At 33.6% G+C, this 13,521-nt stretch overlaps 1 protein-coding gene across 1 annotated transcript in view; it reads right to left on the bottom strand.

The window, feature by feature from the left end:
• Window positions 1–12,389: 12,389 nt before the first annotated feature.
• The window catches only part of LOC308501925 (GLIPR1-like protein 1), a gene marked incomplete at both ends in the record, with an annotated part of 32,741 nt that continues 31,609 nt past the window's right edge, over window positions 12,390–13,521 (bottom strand). The window contains one exon of the mRNA XM_081058986.1: window positions 12,390–12,494. Coding sequence (XP_080915112.1) covers window positions 12,390–12,494 — 105 coding nt within the window. The remainder of the gene's footprint in view (window positions 12,495–13,521) is intronic.

Genomic DNA, 13,521 nt, shown 5'->3' with positions numbered 1-13,521 from the left:
GTCATATGCCTTGCAAAAATAGCTGAAAAAACATTGCAGATTAATTGGAGTTGTAAAGTTACAAGTGCAAGCAAACAATATCAATCATTTAATTATTGTCTTTCTGGCATAAACATCTCTTGAGCACTTATTGTAAAATTCATTTTATGTCATCTTTTTCAGGTTCAATTTTGGTGTATTTTAAAATATATATTGCTCTATTATAAAATTACACATAATACATGTAATTAATGGTACATGTATACTTTTGGTTCAAGTTTAGGATTACCAACTTCCTGGCATGTTAGGGAATGCCTTGGGTTTGTCCTATTTTCCTATGTCCTGAGAAACCCCTCAGTCGCAGGCAAACCAGGACTCTTGGTTACTCTGTGGCATTTTTTTTTACTGATAGGGATGCATAATCAAAAAATTACAAGGCCTACTTTTAAACCATCTCCTCACCATCCTTCCGAAGTGGTAAGAATGGGATAAATCTTGCCTAGCTAATACTGACAAGTCTGATCACTTTATCTCCAAGTAATTATCAATTTAGGAATTTCAGATGTAGCTTAGTCAGACAAAAAATGCACCGCTCAACCTCTGACTTAACTGCCTTCTGTAATTTGAAAAGGCCCAGCCCAGAGCAGTTAGTCTAGTAAATCCGTTGTGAGTGAAATAGGAGGGTTTACTTACAGTCACTGTTAAGAATGAGATCCCTTTGGAGTAAAAGAATTGTAAGGTACCTGTCAGGAGCCTGTGGTTTGGAATAGAAAATATATCTCCTTGGCCCAAATTTTCTCTTGTTGCCAATGAAGGGAAACTCCACTACTAAGGCAGAGGCCCTCCCCGGTCCATCCTCTGCTCACAGCTTAAGTGTAGATAGAACACTGCAAATAGACACCTCATTTTCTGAGAAATACCACTACTTGCAAGTTCTTGTAGCAGTGTCAATTTAATACTCTTTGACAAATATTTCTTCAAAATCAGAGAATATAATTCTGTAAAAATTCATTTCTTATGTGGTCTATAGAATTTAATTAATTTGATTTAAGGAATTTACATATGCTTGGATTAATAAGAAGTCTGAAGAAGTAAGGGAGTAATTATATTAAAAATCAGAGGATATTTTAATTTTTAATAAAACTTTAATTAAAAATCTACGAAGACAATACAACTGATATAGAAGTACACTCTGTATATGTCATTTTACCTTTAGCCTATTTCAAATCGCAAGTTAATGAGTAATTAATTATGAATTCAAATTTTAACAATGAAATAAACAAATAGCAATAGTTTTTTAAGAAGATAATGACTCCATATACAAAGGTGGGACAATTAAGTTCATGAACTTGTTGCAACGATGTTGCTAACCTTTTTTGATATCATAGGGATTATTCATTATGAATTTGTACCAACTGGACAAACACTTAACCAAGTTTACTATTTGGAAGTGCTGAAAAGGCTGCTTGAAAAAGTTAGACGACCTGAACTTTTTGCCAACAATTCATGGCTCTTGCATTACGGCAATGCACCAGCTCACACGGCACTGTCTGTGAGGGAGATTTTAGCCAGTAAACAAACAACTATATTGGAACACCCTCCCTCCTCAAGTGATCTGGTCCCCAATGACTTCTTTCTTTACCCAAAGGTAAAGGGAATATTGAAAGGAAGACATTTGGATGATATCAAGGGTAATAGGACAACAATTCTGATGGCTATTCCAGAAAAAGAGCTCCAAAATTGCTTTGTAGGGTGGACTAGGCACTGGCATTCTTTCACAGCTTCCCAAGGGTAGTACTTGGAAGGTGACCGTAGTGATATTCAGCAATGAGGTATGTAGCACTTTTTCTAGGATGAGTTTGCAATCTTAATTGTCAGACTTCGTACATGATACCAAATAGCAATCTGATGGTTAATTTTATGTGTTGATATGGCTAGACTATGGTGGATAGTGTTTGCTCAAATATTAGTCTAGATATTGCAGTAATGATATGATTAACATTTATAATCAGTTGACTTTAAGTAAAGAAGGTTATCCTCCATAATATGGGTGGGTCACTCCAATCAGTTGAAGGCCTTAAGAACAATGACAGAGATTTCCTGAAGGTTTATTGCCTTCAGATTGCAAAATAGAAATTCTTATTTTCCAGGCTTCAGATTCAATACTGCAATAGCAACTCTTACTTGAATCTCCATCCTGCCAGCTTGCCTTACAGATTCCAGACTTGCTAGCTACCACATCATGTAAACCAATTTCTTAAAATATCTCTCCTCTGTCTCTCTTTTTCTTTTTATCACTCTCTCTCAGTCTCCCCCCATTGGTTCTGTTTCTCTGAAGAATCTGGACTAATAGTAGCAGATTTGAAACGCAAAATCACTTGGTTTCATTTTTCAAAATAGCTTCACTCACCCAGCAATGTGGAAATTCCTAAGTATTTGTCAATATATATAAAATAACTCTCAATCATGTTAAAAATATATTTTAAAATTATTTTTTAATATTTATAGCTGAGGGAAGTTGGTGGTTTCTTTAGTTGAGAAGGAAAAGATATAATTTATCCCAGAAGAGTCAATAATTCAATATAAAGGATTTTAAAAATGGAATTAATTGAATAATCTGGGATTTTTTTGTTTGTTTTTTGGTCTTCAGATCAAAATAAATGCCAGAATTGAACAATGTTTAGGTTTGTAGAGATGTTGTTAATTACACTACAAATAATTTTGTATAGGGTTTTAAAAGATACGCTATCTGAATTCTGTTTTTTTTTAAGTACAGGGCACATTTAAAAATAAAATCTATAAAAGAGTGTGATTTTAATTTTCAGAATGTATATTTAATTTTCAAAATTTTTAAATTTAATTGATTTCCCATTTTGAATTCAATGTGTTCTCATCCATTTTCCAAAATATTGATTATGTCAATAATATAACATTACATGGTATCTGAAACTTACCTTAATAACATTTTGTTTCTGAGTATTGTTGGTAGCATTCTTAAAGGAAACTACCAGTATATAAGGAAAAAATATCTGAAATGTTTAATTCTTTAGGTCTATTGCAACTAAAATGACAATTCAGAATATTAGAGAATGGGACTTTTTTGATCCATGTAATATTGTGATTTAAAAACATAACCTTAAGATTTTTTTCCCTGCTACCCTTCTATACTGGAATACATCTTTTGACTTAAAAACAAACATTGAATTTAGATAACAGACAAGAGTGTAGAACTTTTTATAATTAAACTGATGAGAGTTATATTTATCCATAACCCACTCCTTTATTGTCATGGCTAAGAATTTCTGTTATACATAAATGACACTTAAAACATTCTCAGCAGAACATAAATTAGGCACAGTAGGTGACATGCTCTCTGCTGAGGTGCTTTCCCCGATGGAGTCCAATTTGGATATTCTGTAATTAAAATCAATAGTTAAGAACTCAGTTTAGTTTCAAGGGAACAAAACAATTGAATCAAAGCTGAAATATTTTGATACGTACTTTGAAGTTTATCACGTTCTTTATTTTCTAAAATAGAAAAAAAATAATATTGTAAAATTAAAAGCATTCACTTGCTTTTCTGGCTTTTAGAATAAGATAATTAATTTAGGAAACAAAATTTGGCTTTTTAACTTAAGAAAATGAAAGCTTCCTCTCGAAATCCCACAGTGCTGTATGGTGCCCCCTGCAAAGTCATGTTCTCAAATATTTTTGTAATGAGTCTCGTGTTGAAGGCACAGAAGCCAAACAGAGACAAAACTATGTACAGTTGTTAACTTTATTTTTGACACTCTTCCATGCCCATTGAGAGTCCCTGAAAAAGGGATGCCTTCATGTTGAGTTTTGGGTATCAAGAACCTTCTATCAAATATCTCATTCATTTCTATAGTGGCTCTGGCTCCAAATTTTCTTCGACGTCTTTTCCCCCATCAAATTTTTCTCCCATACTTGCCATTCTGACAGGATTCTGCAATTTTTTTCTGCCTGTTGTGTACTGAGCATGATTCTAGACTTTGGATGTGTTAGTTACCAGGAAAGAAGAAAGTGCTTTTTTTTTAACAGAAAAGTAAGGAGAGAAATCTATCATCATCAATTTTAAAATGGAATAAATAAAAATGAGTAAAAAGTATAATTTCAGAGAATGATTAGTGCTATGAAAAAAACTAAACTAGGTCAAAAGATAGAAAATAATGAGGAACTTAACTATAATAATAGCTGAAATTTATTGAGAACTTTATTTGGGGCTCAGATCACTTTGTATGATTTATCATACTTAATCCTCTTACTCACCTCCTGAGTCGAGCCATCTGACTCCAAGGCCTATACATTTAACCATTACATTATATGTCCTGACTTCTCAAAAAAGGCAGTCAACAAAACTAAAAGTTAGTTTTCTATAGAAACTGATCAACAGCAAAAAAGAGAGAAGGCACAAATCAAAAGTCATAGGATTTATATAATTGGAATGTAACAGAACAGAGATAAAAATATAAAAGAATTTCATTGTATAAAACAAGCTTATTAATTTTATCCCAAAACGTTAATATCACATAACATTTAAGAAATTAAATTAGTAGTTTAAAATGTGCAAACACGCACTGGCACACCCAGAACAAAATCGTTTTACAGAAAACTTCTCCCAAATATTCAAAAAATATCAGAATCTTACACAAACTGTAACCAAAATATTAAAGAGGTAATGTTCCCAACTTTCAACTTCTTTTATGAGGCTACTAATACCTGGAAGTCAAAATCATATGAGAAATGGAGAAGGACACCCCAATGATAATTCTACAATTAAATGCAAAAACTGTAAGTTAACAAGAATCTAGCCATCTGCGAGTATAAAAGAAATATGACCAAGTTGGATTTATCACAGGAATGAAATAGTAGTTTAAAAGTGGATACTAGGCCATCACTTAACTCCCAGTACCTATATAAAAGTATAAATCTCAGCAGTTATCTTGAATATATTTAATATATGTACAGCTTTTTGTACATTCAATGATACCTCAATAAAGTAGTTTAAAAAGTAAGAACAAGGGAAACAATACATAAGCAAAATAGGAACAGGAAATAGGATATGATAAAAGATTTAAAAAATTAAAAAAACACTGTGTACCTATCTCTTTACAATAATTTGAAAATATTAGTGAAATGGCCCAATTAAAAAAAAATTATATTTACTCAGAGAGGAATTGACAGCACAAGTAAATTAGAAAAAATAAAAGTTACCACATGTTACTTCCAAAACAGTTTCCACAAAGAAAAAAAAAAAGAAAAAAATGTTTTGATGTAATTCACAACAATCACAACATTAAGACATTAAAGGGAAAAAATTGGGGATAGTTTCAAGAGGAGGAGGAAAAAAAAATCTGGTAATATTAAACATTCATTCAAGATAAAAGCTCATAGTAAAATAAGGAAAAGAGAAAACTTCCATAACTTGGCAATGAGGACTAATTAAAAACAATTCTAAGCAAATATGTGCAATGATGAAACATTGTCCCTAACCTAAAGTCAGGAACAAGAGAATATGTGCCTCCAATTACAGCTCATGTTCAACGTTGCACTACAGGATTCACTGAGTATTCATTAATAAAATAAATAACTGATATAAAGATTAGAAGACAGAACAATACTTGCATTTTTTATCGATAACATGACTGTTATAGGAAATCCAAACAAATCAACAAACTATTAGATATAATAACAGAATTAATAAGATTCTTGGGTAATAGACTAATATAAAATAATTTATATTTCTACAATCAGCAAAATTCAATTAGGAAATATAATTTTAAAATACCACTTATTGCAACAAATACATGTTACTAAGGATTCTAATTTGATGATGCAAGAATTTTACTGACAAAATTTCAAGACTTAACTCAAAGATGTTTAAAAAGACACAAATAAACTATCTTTATTAATATAAATAGCCAATGTTGTAAAGATGTTAATTCTTCTTAAATTTATCTATAATTTAATTGTAATTCCAACCAAAATCTCAAGGTCTTTCTGTGGAATTGATGTTTATTCTAACACTAATTTGCAAGAGGAAAGGGCCAAGAATAGCCCCAAATTTCTGAATAATTTGGAAAAGAAACAAGTTGGGAGAACACCTCCTACCAGGTATCAGAGTTCATTGTAACGTATGCTGCTTGTGTGGTGGTGTTTCGGTGACCATTATCAGTACCGGCTGAAGTAATAGTTTGTGATAGACAAAAGCTGTCATCAAGCACAGCTAGAAAATCCAAGTAAAATACAACAAAACAATGTTTCAGAGCACCAGAGATTTGCTAAAGCAACAAAGACCGGAGTATGATTTCAGAGTGGAGATCCATAGAGAGGTGGGCCATTGCTAAGTAAGTTGCTCTTTCTCTGGGACCACTTTTTGATTCTGGGCCCAGATATAGGACTGAAAATCTGAGCTTAGCCCTGGCAGAGACTGACTTTTGGGGAAGAGAAACCAGCAGAGTTTTTGTTGACCTTGCAAGGCTAGAGACAGAAAATTGAAGAACTGAGTACCTCAAGATTCAGGTGAGACATAGAGATGGAAGAAATGAACCCAGGAGATAACCATTTTGTACTCAAGCTATTAGTTTAATTTTGAACCTGTGAGGGGCAGGAGGCTGAAACCCTTTTGAGGTCTAAGCAGATTTTTCTCTTTTTTACTAATTTCAGCGTGCTCAAGTAATAAGGGATTGGAATTCAGAACCCACCAGGGGAAGGCAACAGTGAACCCACACAGGGTCTCAATGGAACACCCTACAAGTCTACACCCTTGAAAGAGGGGCAGTCAAGCTTTACATAAACTGTATCCCAGCCTTCACTAAGTTGTATTTGGATAAGGTGAACGACCCTATGTTCGTCTGTTCAGCAGAGAAAAAGGTAGAATGCTCTACATTGTTGTTTTACATGTGTTGGTAGGTGTTTAATAAGAACTTCGTAGTCATACCAAGTGTTTCTGCAAACTACTGCTGTGAAACAAACTTCCAGAACTTAATGGCTTAAAAGAATAACAATTGATTATTATTTCTCACAGTTATCTGGGTTGTCTGGCTCTACGAGGCAATTCCTCTGCTATACGTAGGGTCATCAGGGTTCAATGTTATGGCTGCATTTCACTGGAGCTCAGTTGGGTTTGAAACAGAAAGATGACCTCTCCTCTTCCATGGCTTTTCTCAGGGGGACCTCTCCTGCAGGAGAGCATGGATTTCTCCATATGCGGTAGAGGTTCCAGGAGAGCAAACGCCAAAGCTGCCAGGTCTCTTAAAGGCTAGGCCTAGAACTGGCACAATGTCAAGTCCTTGCTCAAGGGGAGGAGAAATCAGCTCCAATTCTTGATGGGAGGAGTAGCATATGCATGTAAGGAGGGAAGGAATTGTGAAGAGAATGTACAACATCAAGAAACAGAGCATGTTATGAAAATGAAGAGAAATGAAGCAATCTTAAAATTAGAAACGGACCCACAGGTGATTCAGACGCTGGGATTATTAGAAAGAGTTTGGAGTATTTGAAGGTGGTGATAATGGAGGTTAGTGTGTCAAAGGGATGTTAATAAAAAGTATAGTAGGAGACAGAGGCAAGTGCCAGATCATGCTTGAGCTTGTGGCCACCTGGCGTAGAGTCAGAATTTTCTTTATTTGCAATATGAAACAATGGAGTAATTTTAATATGTGATTTGATCTGACTTTTTTTTTTTTTTTGGTATAAAACAGGTTGAAATTGAGTAGGAGGAGAAGTGGGAGATGGCTGATTCAGAGAAATGACAGTTTGTGGCATACTGGGCAAGAAGGGGAAGTGAAAAAAAAGAGTATATCATTGATTTCCAAGTGGGTGGTGATGCCAATAAATATATCTTTTAAGTTGCCTTAAATGAGATTGAAATTAGAGGGACCATATCTCTAATTTACTCTTTAATTGAAGTATAAGATGAATATAGGAATATACAAACTTTATAAATGGAAAGTTGGATGAATTATTACAAAGTGGACACACCTAGTTAACCTTGTGTTCTAATTACTAACTCATCTTTCCTCTCCCATGGTAACTGCTATTGTGACTCCAAATGTAGATTAGTTTTTCCTGATTTTGAACTTCATATAAATAGAATCATTTAATATGCCTTTTTTTGTGTCTCTCTTGTTTTGTGACATTGCATTCTTTTTTAAAGAATGCATGTTTCGAATGTCTGTTTCGAAATCATCTTCTCCCTTCACCCATTTCCTTCTGTCCTCAATCAATAATTTATACACTTATCCTTAAAAAGTATCTTTGTTCTGAGAACCAAAAGGCTGATGATGGAAGAGAAACATTAGTTTTCAATCATAATTAATTCGGACAAGATTACTATATTACTTCTGAGCGAATCATTATTTTAATAATAACTAATGAAAGGAGGCAAATGGAAGCAAATACAAATAAGAAACATTTCCACTAGGAGTTATTTGTATAGCAGCAATTATATGTTGTGTAACAGCACGCTGGTCCCAGTTATATACTTCACTCCTTTCTGTCCTTTAGCCTGAGAAGAAAAATCATCAGTGAAAAAGGGAGAGATCACCTGAGTTTAAATATGATAATTTATGACAACTGATTCATTTCATCATATAGCAGAAATCAAATATCAGTCACAATTCTCTATAAACTTGAGGAGAGCTAAATTTTAAAATACAAAATGAGTCTGAGGAAACTTTGCTCTCCAAATAGACTATTGTGATTATTATTTTTTTTCTCTTAGCTTACCACAGAGCTTGTTTTTGCAAGTGTCTCCTTTTTCGCACTTAGTGCAGGATACTCCTTTAGCATAAGGGAGTGTTTTTACATAATTTCCTCTGTAAAAACGAGAAACACTGATTAGCCAAATGGCTGTTTATTTCTCTCATTTTGTGCATTTATTTATGCAAGTTGTTTTGGTTACTCACTAAGTCATGAATGTTGAAAAGGAAAAATAACGTTTGTCCTTATTTTGTGCTCATTGGTTTTATAAAAAGAAACAATAAAAACTGGTTTTTACAGGAATATTTCATGTGGTAGTTATATTTCTTGAATAATATGGAACACAAATCAGATGGAAACCAGTTATATATGTAACAACCACATATTTTTTTGTTGTAAAACACTAGGATTATCTATTGATTTTGTAATGGAATAAGCAAAATTTAAATTGCAAATGGGAACATACACCTTGTGGTTTACTTTAAAAGTTCAATACCACAGTCCTTATCTAGTTCTATTGGATGATGCACCAAAAAAATGGTACCATTTGGTCAACCATTCGACAGCTATTACGCCTGCTTTACAATAATATAAGCTGGTGCATTTTATCAAACATCTTTTCCCCCCCATCTCTGTGTGGAAGACTTAAAAAAGTGTTACTTACCTAGAGTATACAAAGAAAAACAATAACATGTGTAGTATTTCATTAAAGAATAAGCCACAATTCATTTATACATTCATCCACTGATGGACATTTGGGCTGTTCCAGTTTTTGACTATACATATAAAGTTACTATACACATTTTGAACATACAGATATGTCTTTTTATGGGCATACATTTTCTTGGATGCATATCTAGGAGTGGAATAAATAAATCATATAGCAGGTTCATATTTAACTCCTTATACTATATCTATTTTGTCTAGCCTGTCATCTGTTTTTGTGCAGTTTGTGAGCTAAGAATTGTTTCTTTTTTTTTCTTTTCTTTTTTTTAAAAGATTTTATTGGGGAAGGGGAACAGGACTCTATTGGGGAACAGTGTGTACTTCCAGGATTTTTTCCAAGTCAAGTTGTTGTCCCCTCAGTCCCAGTCATGGAGGGCGCAGCTCAGCTCTGGGTCCAGCTGCCGTTGTTAGTTGCAGGGGGCGCTGCCCACCATCCCCTGTGAGAATCAAACTGGCAACCTTGTGGTTGAGAGGACGCGCTCCAACCAACTGAGCCATTAGGGAGGCAGCTCAGTTCAAGGTGCTGTGCTCAATCCTAGTTGCAGGGGGCGCTGCCCACCATCCCTTGTGGGAGTGTCGAGGAATCGAACTGGCAACCTTGTGGTTGAGATCCCACACTCCAACCAACTGAGCCATCCGATTGAGAGCCCACTGGCTCAAGTGGGAATCGAACGGGCAGCCTTTGGCGTCAGGAGCATGGAGCTCCAACTGCCTGAGCCACCGGGCCGGCCCAAGAATTGTTTTTTAAAAAAATATTTTTAAGGGGTTAGGTTATTTAAAACAATACAAAAACACAAAGATGAATATGTAACAATGCATGAGTATGCAAAGCCTAACATATTTACTATCTGTATTTTATGAGAAAAGTACAGAGAAAGTACTGTCTGGTATTTTACAGAAAATTCTTTGCTATTAGATTTAACGTTACATACAGGTTTGTCATGGATGCACTTTATTGGATTTAAGAAGTTTCCTTCTATTTCTAGTTGGCAGAGAACTTTTATTAAAAAAATGAATGTTTGTCTTTTTCTCAATCTATCGAAATCATCATATGATCTTTATTTTTTAGGTTGACTAATATGGTGAATTACATGGATTGATTTTAGAATATTAAACTAGCCCTACATTCCTTGAATAAACTTCATTTGGACAAGGTATTTTACGCTTTTACTATATTGTTGGATTCAATTGCTAAATTTTTAAAATAACTTTTGTACCTATGTTCATAAGAGATACTGCTCTGTAGTTATCTTTTCATTTTATCCTCTTTTGTAATATTTGTATTTTAAGGAATTTTCCCAGTTTTTCCAAATTGCCTCTTGATTAATTAATTCCATTATCATTTTGTAATGGCCTTTTTTATCCCTGGTAATATTTTTTCTCTAAAATCTATATTATTTGATATTAATATAGACACTGCAGCTTTATTTTGACTAATGTTAGCAATGTAAACTTTTACCATCCTTTTTCTTTTCATCTATTTGTGTCTTTATATTTAAAGTGTGCTTCGAGTAGGCCGCATATAATTTGTTCTCGATTTCTAATCCAATCTCACAAACTCTGCCTTTTCGGGGTGTTTGTACCATTTACATTGGATGTGATTATTGACAGTTAAGGTTGAGGCTATTTTCTTCTTATTTATTCTGTTTGTTTCATCTGTCCCTTCTTTTCCTTCTCTTTAAGTTATGCATTTGTCATTCTTGTTTTTGCTTCTAACTGAGAGGGAGTAGAAGAAAATACAGACAGAGATATATACCTTTGTACCTCTCCATAGCAATTTTGGCATAGCTCAGCTTCTTTTTACCAATTCTTTGTATTTATTCTTTGCCTGTTTTTTTCATCTTTTCTACATTTTATTTAAAAAATTTTGTTTGTTAAAGAGTTGGATTGTTAATGGACTTTATTTTCTTTTTTGTACAGATCCATTGTGATCAGAATTTTATTTTTAGAGGCTTCCATTAGGCTGATGTTGTTTTTCCATTTACATGTACAATTCTCAGCAAGGCAATGAAAAATTATTGTATTCTTTTCTTAGAAGACCATGCTTTTTAGTATCATTCTGAATCATTTGCTCATTTCAGTTATGTTACGAGGTCAGACAATTAAGTTCATGAACTCATCCTAGAAAAAGTATTTGCTGAATATCACTACAGTCACCTTTGAAGTACTCCCCTTGGGAAGCTATGCACCAACACCAGCACCTAGTCCACCCTTCAAAGCAATTTTGGAACTCTTTTTCTGGAATGGCCATCAAAGCTGTCATCATATTACCCTTGATGTCCTGAATGTTATCAAAATGTCTTCCTTTCAATATTTCCTTTTTTTGGGTAAAGAAAGAAGGCATTGGGGGGTCCAGATCAGGTAAGTAGGGAGGGTGTTCCAATACAGTTATTTGTTTACTGGCTAAAAAGTCCCTCACAGACAGTGTCATGTGAGCTGGTGCATTGTCGTGATGCAAGAGCCATGAATTGTTGGCGAAAAGTTCAGGTCGTCTAACTTTTTCATGCAGCTTTTTCAGCAGTTCCAAATAGTAAACTTGGTTAACTGTTTGTCCAGTTGGTGCAAATTCATGATGAATAATCCCTCTGATATCAAAAAAAGGTTAGCAACATCTTTGCAACAAGTTCGCGAACCTAATTGTCAGACTTCGTATATTAGGGAAGCAACCTATTTGGTATTCTAGTATTGAGTATGGTAATATATTTTATATCATCTCTTTTTTGACTTAACAGCCTCCATCATTTTCATTCTCAAGCTTAAATATTTAATGGCAGGTATAATTCTTTACACAGGTAATATTCTCTCACCGCTTTCTATTTCCATGAGTTTCTTTTGATTAGCATTAGAGAGGGAGACTTCACTTATTAAAAATATACCTGTCTTTTTAGTATAAGGTCCTAATTTTAGAAACAATTCTTAACATTTATTTCAATACAAAGTAATTTTAATAGCAAAATAACTTACGCAGGTCCGTAGTTACATACAAATATTGAAGTTGGAACTCTCCCCAAATTAGGACAAAGTGTGACTGCACAACCAACTTTATATGAATTGGCCCAAATTACCTATAAGGAAAGGAATTTTTAAATAAAACATGCAAAACAACTCTATACCACGATGCATTATGTAAATAGGTATAATCTTTGTCATGCTACAAAGAAATAAGTATGCATAAGTACTTACTGGCTATTTTCCCTTAATTTCAAATATTTAATTTAAAACAATTTTTTAAGGACTGCTTTTATGAGGGCTACCTAACTAGTTTTTGCTCACCAATAATTCTTATAAATCAAAATAATATACTATATAGCCAAAATAATAATATCTTCCAGATGATTTATGAAATATATTTTTATTCTTTCCATGGGCATATAATACAAGCAATATTCAGGTCACACTGTAAATGAAAACAATTACTAACTTTCATTTCTTTTTCTCAGAAACATTCTACCTAGTTTATGATCACATTTTAAATTTGTGGTCTTAGCCATATTCTTATCTCTGTCAAATCACAAGGGACAGATAGGGATAGAGTTTAAAATATATTGAGTTGATTGCAAAACCAAAACAAAAGAAAAGAAAACAAAACAAAACAAAAATGCCTACCATAGTATGGTAAATAATTATTTTTGTTAAGTTGCAAAAAATAGTAGTTACTCGAATAAGATTCCTCTGGAAAACTAGCCGGGGGCAGAGAGACAAAGAGGTGAAAATATTACTATTTCTTTTTGACAATGACATAATGGAATTTTCCTCCATTTCCCAAATGAACAAAGGGAAAAAATACTTTTTTTTTACTCCTTTTGGAATAGAAACTAATCCAAGAAAAATTGATGTAGATTTTCACAATACAAATGAATTTCCTGAATTCATTCATTTTACAATTCAGTTAACAAAATGTATTGACATATTTTATAAAGTGATGTATTAGTCATTGTTTCCCATGGCCTGGGTGTAGCCATAATCAGCAGTTTTGCAAACTATATTTTAATAGTTCTTTGGTTGCCTCAGAAGTAGCAAAGTGCAATAAAAGCACACTGAACTGAGAAGAGATGAGTTTTGCTTCTAACCACGTGTATGGCTGTGGAGAGT

Source organism: Rhinolophus hipposideros (assembly GCF_964194185.1).
Source record: "Rhinolophus hipposideros genome assembly, chromosome: 9".
NCBI classification, from domain to species: domain Eukaryota; kingdom Metazoa; phylum Chordata; class Mammalia; order Chiroptera; family Rhinolophidae; genus Rhinolophus; species Rhinolophus hipposideros.
This window is presented reverse-complemented; position numbering and strand designations above follow the sequence as displayed.